This window comes from Pinus tabuliformis, chromosome 6 (assembly GCF_031772625.1).
Source record: "Pinus tabuliformis cultivar Carrire ecotype Pingquan chromosome 6, CPIR1, whole genome shotgun sequence".
NCBI lineage: Eukaryota > Viridiplantae > Streptophyta > Pinopsida > Pinales > Pinaceae > Pinus > Pinus tabuliformis.
In genome coordinates, this window is record NC_142292.1 from 1,349,325,858 (window position 1) to 1,349,339,809 (window position 13,952).

At 41.4% G+C, this 13,952-nt stretch overlaps 1 protein-coding gene across 5 annotated transcripts in view; it reads left to right on the forward strand.

The window, feature by feature from the left end:
• Positions 1–13,952, forward strand: part of LOC149263633 (uncharacterized) — a 313,839-nt gene that overhangs the window by 41,364 nt on the left and 258,523 nt on the right. For 4 of the 5 annotated variants that reach the window (XR_016259290.1, XM_089426542.1, XM_089426545.1 and 1 more), the window contains exon 2: positions 3,299–3,418. Coding sequence is in view for 3 of the 5 variants with exons in the window: in XM_089426542.1 (XP_089282668.1) it covers positions 3,299–3,418 (120 nt within the window). In the remaining 2 variants the exon portion in view is untranslated. Of the gene's footprint in view, positions 1–3,298; positions 3,419–13,952 lie in introns of those variants that run through there. The other variant, XM_089426548.1, reaches the window with a different exon arrangement.

Below are 13,952 nucleotides of genomic sequence, written 5' to 3' on the forward strand. Positions count from 1 at the left end.
AGGCCGAGTTTGACTGGGTTTGACCGAGCTACAGTGTGGACTGTTTGCTATTGCGCTGACCAACATTTTCTTTCTGGTTAGGTTTGATTTGACTGCTGTTGACTGGGACAGAATTGTAGACTTTGACAGGGCTGTTTTCATCATCTATTGGCAAGTCAATTTTGACTTTATTGTGCTCTCTCTCTCTGTTGAACATTTGATATAATAATAAAAAGAATTGATCAAAGGTTTTTCCCCATCTTGGGGTTTTTCCCTATTCTGGTGTTCTCTTGTCTTGGCTTGTCTTCTGCTTTTATTGTTCATGTTCAATCTACAGTTTCTGTCAATGTGATGATTGATGTGATTGCTATTGGAAATTGTCATTGGGCTAACTAAAGAACATTGAAGAAATTGTTGCAAGCATAGAACATACCATTGCTAACTAAAATTCTCAAAGATTGGGAAGAACAAACTCACATTTTTTGCAGCTGAGGGGTGGTAGAAACATAATGACATTTTATCAAAGAATGTGCAGCATATGGAGGTATTTGTTGTCAGTTTGAGAACAGCCTAAAGGTGAACAGTCTCAGTGAGCTTTTTGAGGATGCAACACTTCACAAAACAGTGAATTCCTTACTCAAGATCCATAACAGCAGAATCAGCATGGAAAAGACTCTGAATATGGATTAAGTTGATAGTGGGTGGTCCCTTAGATCGCGAGGTCTCGTGGACGTCATTAAAATTCATTCATTTATTCACTAATAAACCCCTCAGGCTGGCAGGATGCACAACTCTGATAACATTGTAATGTCCCTTTCTAGAATTAAGAAAACAAACTTGCAATAGTTTTAAAATATTCTTTGGAACATTTTGTCAAACAGTTTGCATGATAGCCTTTCTACAAACACTTAGCATGCAAGGTAAATAACAATTTATAGAAAGGATATTCCTTCAAACATTTAGCTGCTAGCAAGCAACTTGAGCACAAACCCTTATACAACAAGGAACTCAAATAATTCCATGGGACAGAAATTGAACCTGGCCAATTTTATTAATGAAATTTTGAAGTTTACATGCCAATATTTAATTTATGGAACCTGTAAACACTCTGAGAATTGACATGAGTTGGCTGGAAGTGGATTGCTGAAGCAATATGCCCCTCCAACGAGCTGTTGTTGCATAAGATACTCCAAGAAGGTTGCACTCAGTTGCTCCACCATTACATGGCCTTGCTTTAATAGATTTTGCCTGCACTAGGAAGGAGACTCGGCCTTCACTCCAGTGAAATCAGTCACTAAACTTGTTCTCGAGAGTCTCAATAAGTCGACCTCTAGGATAGGGAAATCGCCATCTCAGGAAAAGAGTAAACTCAGCCTGCCTAATAGCAATCTTGGCCTAACTATAATAAGAGTGACGCGGCATGCCAATGGAAGGTAACTCACCCAGCAATTGTTAATCAGGCTCGGCCTGCTCAAGCAGTGTTATCTCCTTAACAAACTTGGCCTTCCACTATGGGTGTGCACTCCCCAATAAACCTTAATACTTTCGGCCACCTTCTAAGGCAAATTTGACCTGCAAATTGTAAGCTTGGAAAACAGTCTTCCATCAATATGTCTTGGCCTTTTGATGACTCGAGGCTTGACCTCTTCAAGGAAATACTGCCTGTCAAAAAGGGGTGTGCAGATCCTCAACTAAACAACCAAATCAGCCTTCAAAGACATGACGCTGTCTGTCCCATGAACCCTTCTCTTACAGCAAATTCTGCTTCCTTCTTGAGATATTACTTAGCCTTCAATCAAGGACCGATCTGGGACTGTAAAAAGGACAAGATCTCAGCCCTAAACAATGAGTACAAAACTCGGCCTCTGCTACAATAGTATACTTGGCCTCACAATAGGATCTTAGCCTGTTTTCGTAGAAGGAACTCAGACTGCTGAAATTATCAAGCTTGGCCTGCAAGTATGTTATAATCTCAGCATGCTGGAGATAGAACTTTGCTCCAACAAACAATAATTTATTTTGCCTATACTCAGTCCTCCATGCACAACACTCTGCCCCCAAACAAATATACGATTTATGACTCGATCCACAAGTATTGGGCCTGCAAAATAACCTTCAGGGCACTAATGAGAGATCTGATTGATCTCCCCTCTTGATCTCCATGTTGATCACTAGTGAAGAAATCCAAGTGATTCCCTCTCTTCCTCCAAACTGAAGCTCTAATGGGAGGATTTGTATGATCACTCCCTTTCCTTTGATATGAAGCACAATTGAGATATCTGAAGCGATCCCTCCTTGTTCACTGGCTAGGGTGTATAGTTGCAATACCGAAACCAATATGGCCGGATCAGTGAAGGTGGATCTTGCACCATTGAAACAACCCTCCTCACACAGGTTCTCACCCTTACCTTCAAGCTCTGAGACCTCTTAGATCAATTATCAAGACCATCTCTAATTCATCATCTCAAAGAGCGAGCTCTAGTCTTTTTATTGGCATGGCTACCAAAATACCATGGGTCATCTGAATACCATGGGTCGCCTTTTTCCCCTTTTTATGAAGTAACTTTATAAGGTTTTATTTCTTAATTAATCAAAAAATCACTTAATTATCTCCTTTTAATATAATTACTTAATATCAGCTTAGAAGTGACATTGAATAATCAAATTAATTGACTCCCTGTCTCCTGACTATGGCCTGCGGGAACCCGTTAGGCTAATGAGTCATCCCCTGTGATGATAACTTGGAAAGGGACATGATGGCCTTTGAGTTAGTTACCCTTGGGGGGTAACAACAAGGATGCTTGGAAAATAAAGAGAGGGTAGAAATACTTGATATGAGTTCCTAGAGTGAGTTTGGTACAGAAAATAGTGGTACAATATTTCCTGCCACAAAGGTTTTTCATCTATTTCATACATTTACATTTTCTTATTAATTTTTTTCCCTTTGAACTGTTTTTGCTGAAATTTTGAGCTTTTTGTTTATCTGTATATCTAACCTAGCAAATGTTTTTCTTTTATGATTTTGGCATTCTGTAGAAAGTTGCATGGAATGGTTCATGGATGATCTCTGTTTGATGTTTAAATAAACTTTCATTGTAGACTGTTTCAACCATAATAGCTTGTAAAGCATGACAACAATAATATCTTGGATGTTATGATCAATAGGATTTGAGTTTTACATATTCTGAAGAATGTCTACTTAGTTCATTTTAACTTTATTTGCATAGACCATAGGATGCATTCATTTTTTACTTTTACGTTAGTTGAAGTGATTTATGACTAGTTACTTTTATGCTTACTTTAAGAAGATGTTTTGCAGGTTTCTCATGGCAATGTTACAACAAAGATATTTATTGGAAATAAGTCTAGAAATAAAGAAGCAGAAGCCGCCAGAAAGAGATTTGGGTTGGGAGATGAAGAAAACAAGTTACTTAATATAGTGAGTACAAGATATATGGTTGATATTTTATTGTGTTTTGTTTGTCCTGAGATATACTGTATTTAATTTTCTTATTGTAAATGATGCAGGAAAATAAGTTCTGTTTTACAGATGATGTGATTGTTGGAATTTCTAAGTCTATCCGTTAGAAATTCTGCTTGTACTATCTGATTTATTTCTTCCTACTTGTTCAGTTACTTAACAAGTTATTTACCATGTAAATACTGAAATTAAATACAAGTACAGTATCAACACATACAGATCATCAACTGAAAAAAAACAAGCACAAGTGACACCGTTGTTTTTGGACTAATATCCCCGGAAAAACCCAATGCGGGAGAACCGGCGTAGCTATCAGAGGGTTTTATTATCAAGCAGTTTCAGAATACAATTTGGGTGCCAGAAATGGCTCACCCAACAGAGAATGCCCTCTGCAGTAGTACCTCTCAGTTGGAGATAGATATACTGGCTAAATAACTGGAGCAATGATCCCACATCTACACTGTAGCACTTCTACTGCTCTCTGTCACCCTGATAGGGACTACGTCACCCTATCAAGCTCTCGAGCTCCAATCTGCCCCACAAAATCTCCCAGCTCAGCCTCTCTGGCCCAGCGTCAGCCTATTTGGCCCAGCGTCAGCTTCTCGGGGCTCTGCGTTAGCCTCTGGAGCCTCTGCGTCTCCCACGCTGGCCCTCCTCAGGCTCTGGGCAGCTCTTGGCTGCCTCTGCGTGGCCTCTAGTTGGCTTTGCTCAACCCTCTCCCGACTTCTGCGTTGATGCTCCTGGTACTATCTCTGCCTCTCTGCTACTGTATTCACTGCCCTTCAACTGCAACTCTGATCACTCCATCGATTTCTTCATCATGCCCTGCCCTAGAAAATCGAATTCTTGATCAACTCGATGTGTTCTCCAACTGACCCTCAAGCCTCCTCTTATACTTTTTTCGTTGGTCCATCAATACCGAGATTAAATCTCTAATCAACGGCTAAAATTAGATTTGGCTTGATCCATGACTTTTGGACCATTCTAACTTAGTGTTATATTAATTCACAATAATATTTTATTTTTCCTAAGTTTAGACTTAGGAACTCCATTAAAAATATTAATTATTTTAATATTTCCCAAACTGGTTAGATTTTGCCCAGACCATTTCTGGGTCTTGGAGATCTCATGTGCTTTAGCCTCTCCACCAATTTTCGTGGCTAGAGCACATCCAGTGCTACCCCAAATCAACACTCCCTCTTAGCGAGGACTATGCTCTAGTGATACTCCTCACTGAGTATTACCCTGATCATCCGGCATCGGTCCTTGTGCTGATGCTAGGCCTACTGCCCAACATCCTCTACACTATTGCATTATGTACTGCTACCCATGGCCCTGCCACTATCACTGCTGCAGCCGTATGGCAGATCCCTCTGCATCCGTGCTGCTACCCATGGCCCTACCACTGCCACTGCTACATCTACACTACATCCCCTCTCATCAAGCTGCATTGTGCTGCCCATAGCACTGCCACTGCTCACTGCTGCACTACAACTCAGTAACTGAGAAGCAAGTAACAGATCCTCCCAACTCTGACATCTCTGTTAGGCTAGAAACACTCTCGACGCTGAAGCTCCCTCTGTCGCTGACAAGTGCTCCCTCTACAGACCTATGCGCTACTGCAACAACTCCATGCTTCTCGCGCTGTTGCCTCACACTGTCCTGGGACTCCTGCACTGTAGCCCTCTCTATCGCTCCATCCGCATCCGTCTCTATCGATATCCGCCAATCCTACTACTCCTCTTCACGGCTCCTGTAGCTAGGTATAATCCAAGAGGTTGGGTACCTCGAGGATCCTGCCCCATTCCATGTAGTCCGTCTGACTACAACTCGATGTCTCCCCACCCTTTCTCTCGAGGTGCATGAGCACTCATGGCACAGTCGTCATCAGTCTCCACTTCCTTCTTCGCCTTAGCCGACGTAGCCTTGGTCTCAGAAGCCTCTCCCTTGCTCTTCTTCCTAGGACACTGGTTCGCATAGTGACCCAGTTCCCCACAATGGAAGCACTTGACCTTGGAGAGGTCCTTCTTTCTTTTCTCCTGCTTTCCCACAGATGCAAGAGCCACATCTTATTCTTCCTCCTTCTTGATTTTGACTCCTTTTCCACTACTCTGTGCTTTGGACACCCGTCTGATCTCTTCTTGACGAAGAGCCGCCCATAGTTCCTCCCAATCTGGAAGGCTCATCCTGTCCAGTATGTTCTGGACAAATACCTCTCTATCCTCTGAAACTGCGTTCAATGCGGTCCTCACCATCAGTTCCTGATCCGGTGTGGCCCCTATGGAAGTTAGTTGATCACGGATCTCCTTCAATCCATCGAGGAAGGCATCTATCTGCTCTCCCTTCTGCATCTGATATGACTGTCGTTGATTTTCAAGTAACATCCTCCTCTACATAGAAGTATGCTGGTACAATTTCTTCAGGGCCTCCCACATCTCATTTGCCGTCTCCTTCTCGGCAATGTGTGGCACCACATGATCCTTGACACCATCAAGGATGATGCACTTTGTCCTAGCCATTGCCTCCTCGTACTTGTCATTTTCAGCTGGGTCAACCGGGATCACGATCGTTTTCAAGGCGAAGTGTTTGATGTGATACCTGTCTAGAATGGACACGACCTTGGCCTTCCAGACTACGAAGTTTGAAGCTCCGTCCAGTCTATCCTAATCTCTTAGCCCATTCACTGTCATTTCGCTGCTCCTCTTTCGACTCTTTCAAGTCTCTCTACTTCCCATCTGGAAGTTCTCGGTTTGACTCCCTCTGAGCTTTGATTTCCCTTCTGGAAATCCTTATGTCAATCCTCGACAGCAACTCCCTCCTCCTTGGTCTTGCCCTGTTAGGTACTGTTTTGACCACAGTACCCCACCAACTTCGCTTCGCAACTTACCCACAACCTCCTATGCCCCAACAGTTTGAAGGTTAGAGCCTCTAGGCTCTGCGCAATCCCGACACTGGCACAATCTGCACCCCCTGGCCATAGTGTCAATCCTTCCTGGCTGAGAAAGATAACCGAGCACTATGTAGGTCAGGTCTGCTCTTCTTTGCCTAAGCGCTGATCCTCCTCCTGGCTCGAATTGATGACGCAGGCTCTCTGCGTCACCCCTTCCTTGCTGCTTTCTGCTAGGAACAACTTCTGTCACTCGGGACAATTGTTTCTGCTGCTGCTGCTCCGCTCAGCTAATGCCTTCAGTTATCCTGTGATCTACAACCACGCTCTGATACCATGTTGGAATTTCTAAGTTTATCCATTAGAAATTCTTCCTGTACTATCTGATTTATTTCTTCCTACTTGTTCAGTTACTTAACAAGTTATTTACCATGTAAATACTGAAAATAAATACAAGTACAATATCAGCATATATAGATCATCAACTGAAAGAAAACAAGCATAAGTGACACCGTTGTTTTTGGACTAATGTCCCTGGAAAAACCCAATGCGGGAAAACGGTGCAACTATCAGAGGGTTTTATTATTAAGCAATTTCAGAATACAATCCGAGTGCCAAAAATGTCTCACCCAACAGAGAATGCCCTCGGCAGTAGTACCTCTCAGTCGGAGACAGATATATCGGCTAAATCACCAGAGGAATGATCCCATAGCAACACTGCAACACTTCTGCTGCTCTCTGTCACCCTATCTAGCTCTCCAGCTCCAATCTGCCCCACGAAATCTCTTAGCGTTAGCCTCCAGGGTCTGTGTCAGCGTCTTTGGCCCAGCATCAGCCTCTCGAGGTTTTGCGTCAGCCTCTAGAGCCTCTGCGTCTCCCATGCTGGCCCTCCTCAGGCTCTGCGTGGCCTCTGGCTGCCTCTGCGTGGCCTCTAGCTGGCTCTGCGTCAACCCTCTCCCGGCTTCTGCGCTGATGCTCCCGGTACTATCTCTGCCTCTCTGCTATTGTATTCACTGCCCCTCAGCTGCAACTCTGATCACTCCTTCGATTTCCTCAACAAGCCCTGCCCCAGAAAATCGAATTTTTGATCAATTCGGTGTGTTCTCCAACTGACCCTCAAGCCTCCTCTTATACTTTTCTCGTTGGTCCATCAACGTCGAGATTAAATCTCTAATCAATGGCTAAGACTAGATTTGGCTTGATCCATGACTTTTGTACCATTCTAATTTAGTTTTATATTAATTCACATTAATATTTTACTTTTCCTAAGTTTAGACTTGGGAACTCCATTAAAAATATTAATTATTTTAATATTTCCCAAACTGGTTAGATTCTACCCAAACCATTCTGGGTCTTGGAGATCTCATGTGCTTTAGCCTCTCCACCAATTTTCGTGGCTAGAGCATATCCGATTCTACCCCAAATCAACAATGATTAGCTTAGTTCCTAATAGATTAAGAAGAAACAATGAGTAGAAGACATTTATTACCATTCAACATATATGCCCAAACCCACAAACATTCTGTCAGAGATGAAAAATATCATGATAAACCTATACTTATGCTATCAAAGGACCCATTATGATGATGGTTCAAAATTCTTTGTAGGCTTTGAGAAGAAAAGAAAATTCAGAATGGAAGGATAAGAGAAGCTAAAAATAAAGAAAACGGGAAAGATAGATGTTTGTAATTTGTTGGAGAAAAATATGGTGTTTGGCTTCAAGTGTGGATACATACATGGAATTTGTTAATACCTGAAAGTTACCAAAGAATCATATTTGCAAAAATATTTGCTCAGATGGAGGGGTCACTACATCTTTTCATTCATATCTCATCTTTAGGTTGCCTTTCTACATATTTGGAGGCAGATTCATATATTGATGTTGGAATTTCTAAGTCTAACCCATTAGAAATTCTTCCTGTACTATCTGGTTTATTTCACCTACTTGTTCAATTACTTAACAAGTTATTTACCATGTAAATAATGAAAATAAACACAAAGTACAATATCAACATCTATTGATCAACAACTGAAAGAAAACAAGCACACAAGTGACATTGTTATTTTTGGACCAATGTCACCGGAAAAATCCAATGCGAGAAAACTGGTGCAGCTATTCAGAGGGTTATATTATTATGCAGTTTATTTGAGTACAACTGGGTGCTTAAACTGGTTCACCCGATAGAGAAAAATATACGGCAGCAATACCTCTATATCCAGAAACAGGTATTCAGAAAACCTGTCCCATGAAACCCTTTCTGGCACAATTGAAGCTCAGTGCTGGCCTTTCTGGCCACTGCGTCAGCCCCAGGACCCTCTACGTCAGCGTTCTGAGGCACTGCGCAGCTTTTGCGTCACTCCCTCTGCCCTTTGCGTGGATGACGCAGTCCCTCAGATGACGCAGTCCCTCTGGGCTCTGTGCTGTCTCTGCGGGGCTCTACGTAGCCTGGACTAACTGCTGCTCTCGCTCTCTCCGCTTCTATGCTAGTCTCCCAGTATTGTCCCTGCCTCTCTGGCTCATACTCACTGCCCTTCGTTGCTGATCATTGATTCAACTTTGCTTAACAACCCTGCTCTAGCAAAATGAATCACTGATCACTTTGGTGTATTCTCCAACTGACCCTCAAGCCTCTTCTTATACTTTTCTTGTTGGTCCATCAACGACCGAGCTTAAATCTCTAATCAATGACTAATATTAGATTTGGCTTGATCCATGACTTTTGGAACCTTCTAACCCAGTTTTATATTAATACCTAGTAAATTTTGATGTTCACACCTATTGAAGCAGTGCTTTGATCAAAGGAGATGCCACCTGGCATTGTGGATCCTCTTCACACTTTGCAAAGAGGAGAAAACTTTATTTAAATTTTAAAGGAGCATACATCTAGAACAACTCCTTTCTTTCTCCCCTGTCAAGAACTAATCAATGTATAGGTTGAGTGCTTTGACTAGAAGCTTGAGGCTTGGCATTGTGAACCATTTTACATATCTCAAGTTAAATAAATATTCTAGATAATGGAGCATACCTTACAAGAAAAATCTCTACAGGTTTCTTTTCTGTACTTCTTGGAGTTTGTGGTTGCCTACAGGGTAGTGCTTGGAATGGATTGAATATATGTGGCACATATGACCCATTCAAAACTTTTATGAAGAGTGCTTCACCCAAGGGGAGATTTCCATATTTTTCTTTAATATCTATTATGGGAGTAGCTGAGGAGTGTTGCTTCAAAATCTAGCAAGGCACCCAACAAGGCTATCACTAGACCAAGTGACAACAATGAGGTAGTAGCCCACTGTCACTATAGCTACTACCCCTTGCTTGTTCTGGACTTTCACCAATGGGAGGAGTCTCGGTATAAGGGCACCTATAAGGGGTATTCTAAGTATAAAGGTATAAGATGACTAATTGGCTTCTTAGGGAAAGACACAACTTAAGCACAAGGCTCCAATCAATGGATAAAGGCAATTTGTTTTCCTTAGAGAGGCCAAATTTGTAGAGCACAAGACCTAGGGCTTGATTAATAGGTTGAGAGTTGGGATGGCCAAAGGTCAAGGTGTAGAGAAAGGGTTTCCCACAATGTATATCAGCAAGGTTAAGGCACATAAAACCCTCAATAAGCCCCCAAGTTGAAGCTAAACCAAACCTAGGGTTTTACCCTAGGGCCTAAGGCAAACAACTAGGGCAAGGAAACTTTTGGATGAAATTGGAATGAATGCCTACAAAAGGGGGATGATTTTGTGGCAACCACTCCCTTGCTATTTAGACTTTCCAAGAACAAAAATATCCCTTCCTAACCAATTCGCACTAAGCCCTAGGTGGCCGCTTGGCCTTAAGAGAGATGAGTGATAGGTAAAGAGAGAGAAAAGGTAAAATTTATGGATGAAAGTTGACTTGATCACCAACAAAGGATGGCCAGTGCCTAGTCCTACGGTTGATGGAGTCTATGGATTCTTTAGGCTTGCTAAAACTTGCAAAGGAGTAAGGATATTTTATGTGCTAACATCAAAACCCTAACTATTACCTTTGTGCGGGATTGAAATTCACTTGGGAGAGCTAATGTAAGATCACCAAGGGGATTGCCATTCACATATCATACTATGAGTAATGCATGCAATAATATGACCTAACTTCCATAAAATTGATATTTAACAAAATTAGGGCACACAATTTAACCTAGTGTTGACCACTGGAGTGGCATCTAATGATTATATGAAGACTTCATGCCCAAGGATAATCCAGAATACACTTGTACCATCAGATATCGTCAGTGAACAGAGTTTTTTTAACTCTACTTCTATCTTCTCATCATCTTTCTTGTACCCAGATTCCACACCCTACGGGGAATTGTAATAAGTGATACTAGTAATGATGAGTTTTGAGTCTGTAACAGGCCTAGGATGTTGGGACTCAATCAGCAAACGAGTACACCTTGGAGTGTCTTTTTTATCTGGTTAATTATCCCTTCTTTTTCAGAGGTAGATAATTTTCTAGATTCTTCACTCACGTTTTACTCAAAGCCGGGGTGACGGTTTGAAGGTTGAGCCCCTGACACATCTTAGTGTCTAAAGTCGATGTATATTACCATACTAGATCACACAAAAATTTTCGTGGAATTTGGTTAGGTCTAGGTAGTCATTTTTTAATTTTTTAGATTTCCCGCAAGTCAAAAATTGCAAATAAAATTGTATTTAAATTGTAATAAGTGTAGTATAGAGAAGTTGTATGGGGTATGAGTAATCAAAATTACACCTCTTACTCTCAACTTTCTACTATGACACACTTTGAGGGGTTAATAATGTGTTTTGGACCCTCAAAACCTACTTTTCCTAAGTTTAGTGGGAAATTTGGCAATTAATTAAGCCAGAAATTAAATAAACAGGGAAAAATAAATATCCACACATGCTAAATGTTGTGGAAATAAGGTGGAAAATTATGGGGGAGTTAAAGTGAAGTCCCAAGGTGATGTGGACTCTTAAAATCAAGGAAAGGACATGTGCTCAAATAAAATCGAATTTCTGGCATTAAATGAAAAAGCTGCTTGGAAATTCGAATTTGTGGAGTTAATGTACATTTGGGAGGATTTAGGAGAATATTTGGTGGAGATTTTTGTGGGAAATTGTCCCCACATGGGTTACCACCCATATACACTTGTCATTCCACCATAAAATTCGAATTTGGCACATAAAGGAAGAAGAAAATGATGTCCACTTGCCAGAATTCGATTTTTACACTTGGCATTGGAGCTCCATTCAACAAATTCGAATTTCTCTTTGGGATTGTCACCCAATGCCATTTGTCATTGTCATTCTTCATTGGGATTTTCTCCCAACTCTCTTTATAATAGAGCCATGGGCTCTCACATTATATAATATTGTTACTAGCTATTGTGCTTGCGGAAGCGCTGCTGTCTTGTACACTTTCAGAAGTATCAATAAAGACTTTGGGGTTTCATTCATGAGGTGTTCCTCCTTTTCGAGTGTGATGAATTGTTGAGCATTGGTATAATTCCTTTTACTCATGCTTTGATCTAATTTTCTTCCATATGCTCTTATAGATTTGTTAATGTAGAGCTATTTTGCATTGACATTTGATTTCGAAGTATGCTCTAGGTACAAAATGCTCTAGTTGGTTTTAAATAAATCTCTAGGGTTTTTTATCATTGTTTATTGCTAAATCTATATGGAACTAATTCTTGATTGAAGTTTTGTAGAGGGAACATCTTGTTGTGATTATAGAATCAAGCGTGAAGGGAAGTCTTTGGAGAGACCAACCCACTCTTGATACATTCTTAAAGGAGCTCTCATTTGTTCTTTGAACTTTCATAGTCTTATCTTACACTATAATATCCCGTTTCCGGGATATCCCTTAAACCCAAGCAAACTCCAACCCAAACACGTCCAAATGATATAGTGACCGGGAAAAGAAAATAACAGTGATGCAACATATAATAATATAAACACGGAATACAAGTAGACACTCAAGAAATGCAGAGAGAAATGCTAAGCCATTTTATTATACTGAGATGGAAAGAGTACAAGAGGTGATCATACAGGTAGCACCTCGACTTGCACAAGGCAAGTGAATAAATACACTCAGAATAGCAAAGGAATGGCCTCTCTCTGAACTGCGTCCAAGCTGCTGGAGAATTGCCGTGCTGCTGCCACTGCTGGAAATCAAATGAGGATTTGGGGCTGTTCCCCTCCTCAGAAAATGCTGAAACTCTGGAATCAGACTCTACTCAAGAAACCCAGAAAATCCCAGGAAGCTTTTCTAAAATAGCTGACCCCCGAAAATCACCCCCTTGGGGATCTACGCTGTCCCTCAAAGCTCTGCGCTGCCACTGAATAGAATCCTCTAAAACTCCACCTGAAACTTCGCCAAAATCCTCCAATATGCAAGGGCTGATCCCCTGCTCAATCTCCCAGCTCAAATCCTTCGCAAAACCCTCAATTCGGAACTCCCACCAAAAGAACTACGCCTCTCTCTCAAGACTGCACAGTTATCCAAAATGCTCAGTTCCTCCTCCCTCCAAAGATCAATCCTCTTGCAAAAGACTGCTGAAAACTACCTTGCCCGAGTAGGCACTTGAAGTTCCTCGGGGCTAAGGGTGAGATCTCCGAACGGAGACACTCGATGCACTAAACAGTGCTGCAGACCAGCTAAACAGCCAACATGCTCTAAGTTGAAGTGACTAGCTCAAATGCACATAATCGAATGACAAAATGAGGAAGCTCCCCTCTCTTTTATAGCGTTGGCCTCTCTCATTCCCAAGGCCCACCTCCTTCAACGCAGTCCCTTTCTTGCCACGTGTTCCTTTCCATCTGCGCAGTCCCTCCAAGTGTCTGCGTGGGTCCCATCTTTGCGTGGTCATTTGGCCCCCTTGGCTCCCCTTTAAGTCACAATGTTGTGCTGCTAGGAAGTGACTTTTTTCTAAAGGTGAGTTATGCCCCCCTTTTTCTCACTTTTTTATTGATAAATAACTATAGAAGGCAAAATTGAGCAAAATCGAATATTCCAATTAGCCATGGCTAATTAGGAATATTACATACAAAGTGGTTTTGCAGGGATTTCGGCACATAGCTTGTACACAAGCCGAGAACTTTTAAATTTAAATCTCTTTTTAAAAAAACATTGTACTTCATTTCTTTCATTTGCTATCTAAGAGTTTGAAGATGACTAAGAAAAGACGAGAGTTTACTTTCACTCTTTAGCTTAGCCTTTTGTAAATTAGAATTGTACATATACATTTTATCTTGTTGATTTTTCCATTAATACTTAACTTATTTTGCAGCCATTGTTTGGATTGTTTGTTAACTCTTGTGTGGCAGCTTTTGAAGAGCAACTTCCCGCAAAATCTAACAAGTGTTTGCAAGGCCTTTGGCAAGTGTTGGGGGTTTGATTTCCAAGGATGTCGTGAGCCCTTTTGAGGCTTATTTTGGCCAAGTCAAGTTCACTAGAGGGCTGCTCATTTTCCTCTTTAAGCCTAGGTATTTGGAGGAAACTCACACCTTGTTTCCCTTGCATAAGTTTTGTGAGATTTTGTCACTACTTTCTCAAGAAAGGAGGTCTAGTGTCCAAGTTTCAAGCAATTATTGTGAGGACTC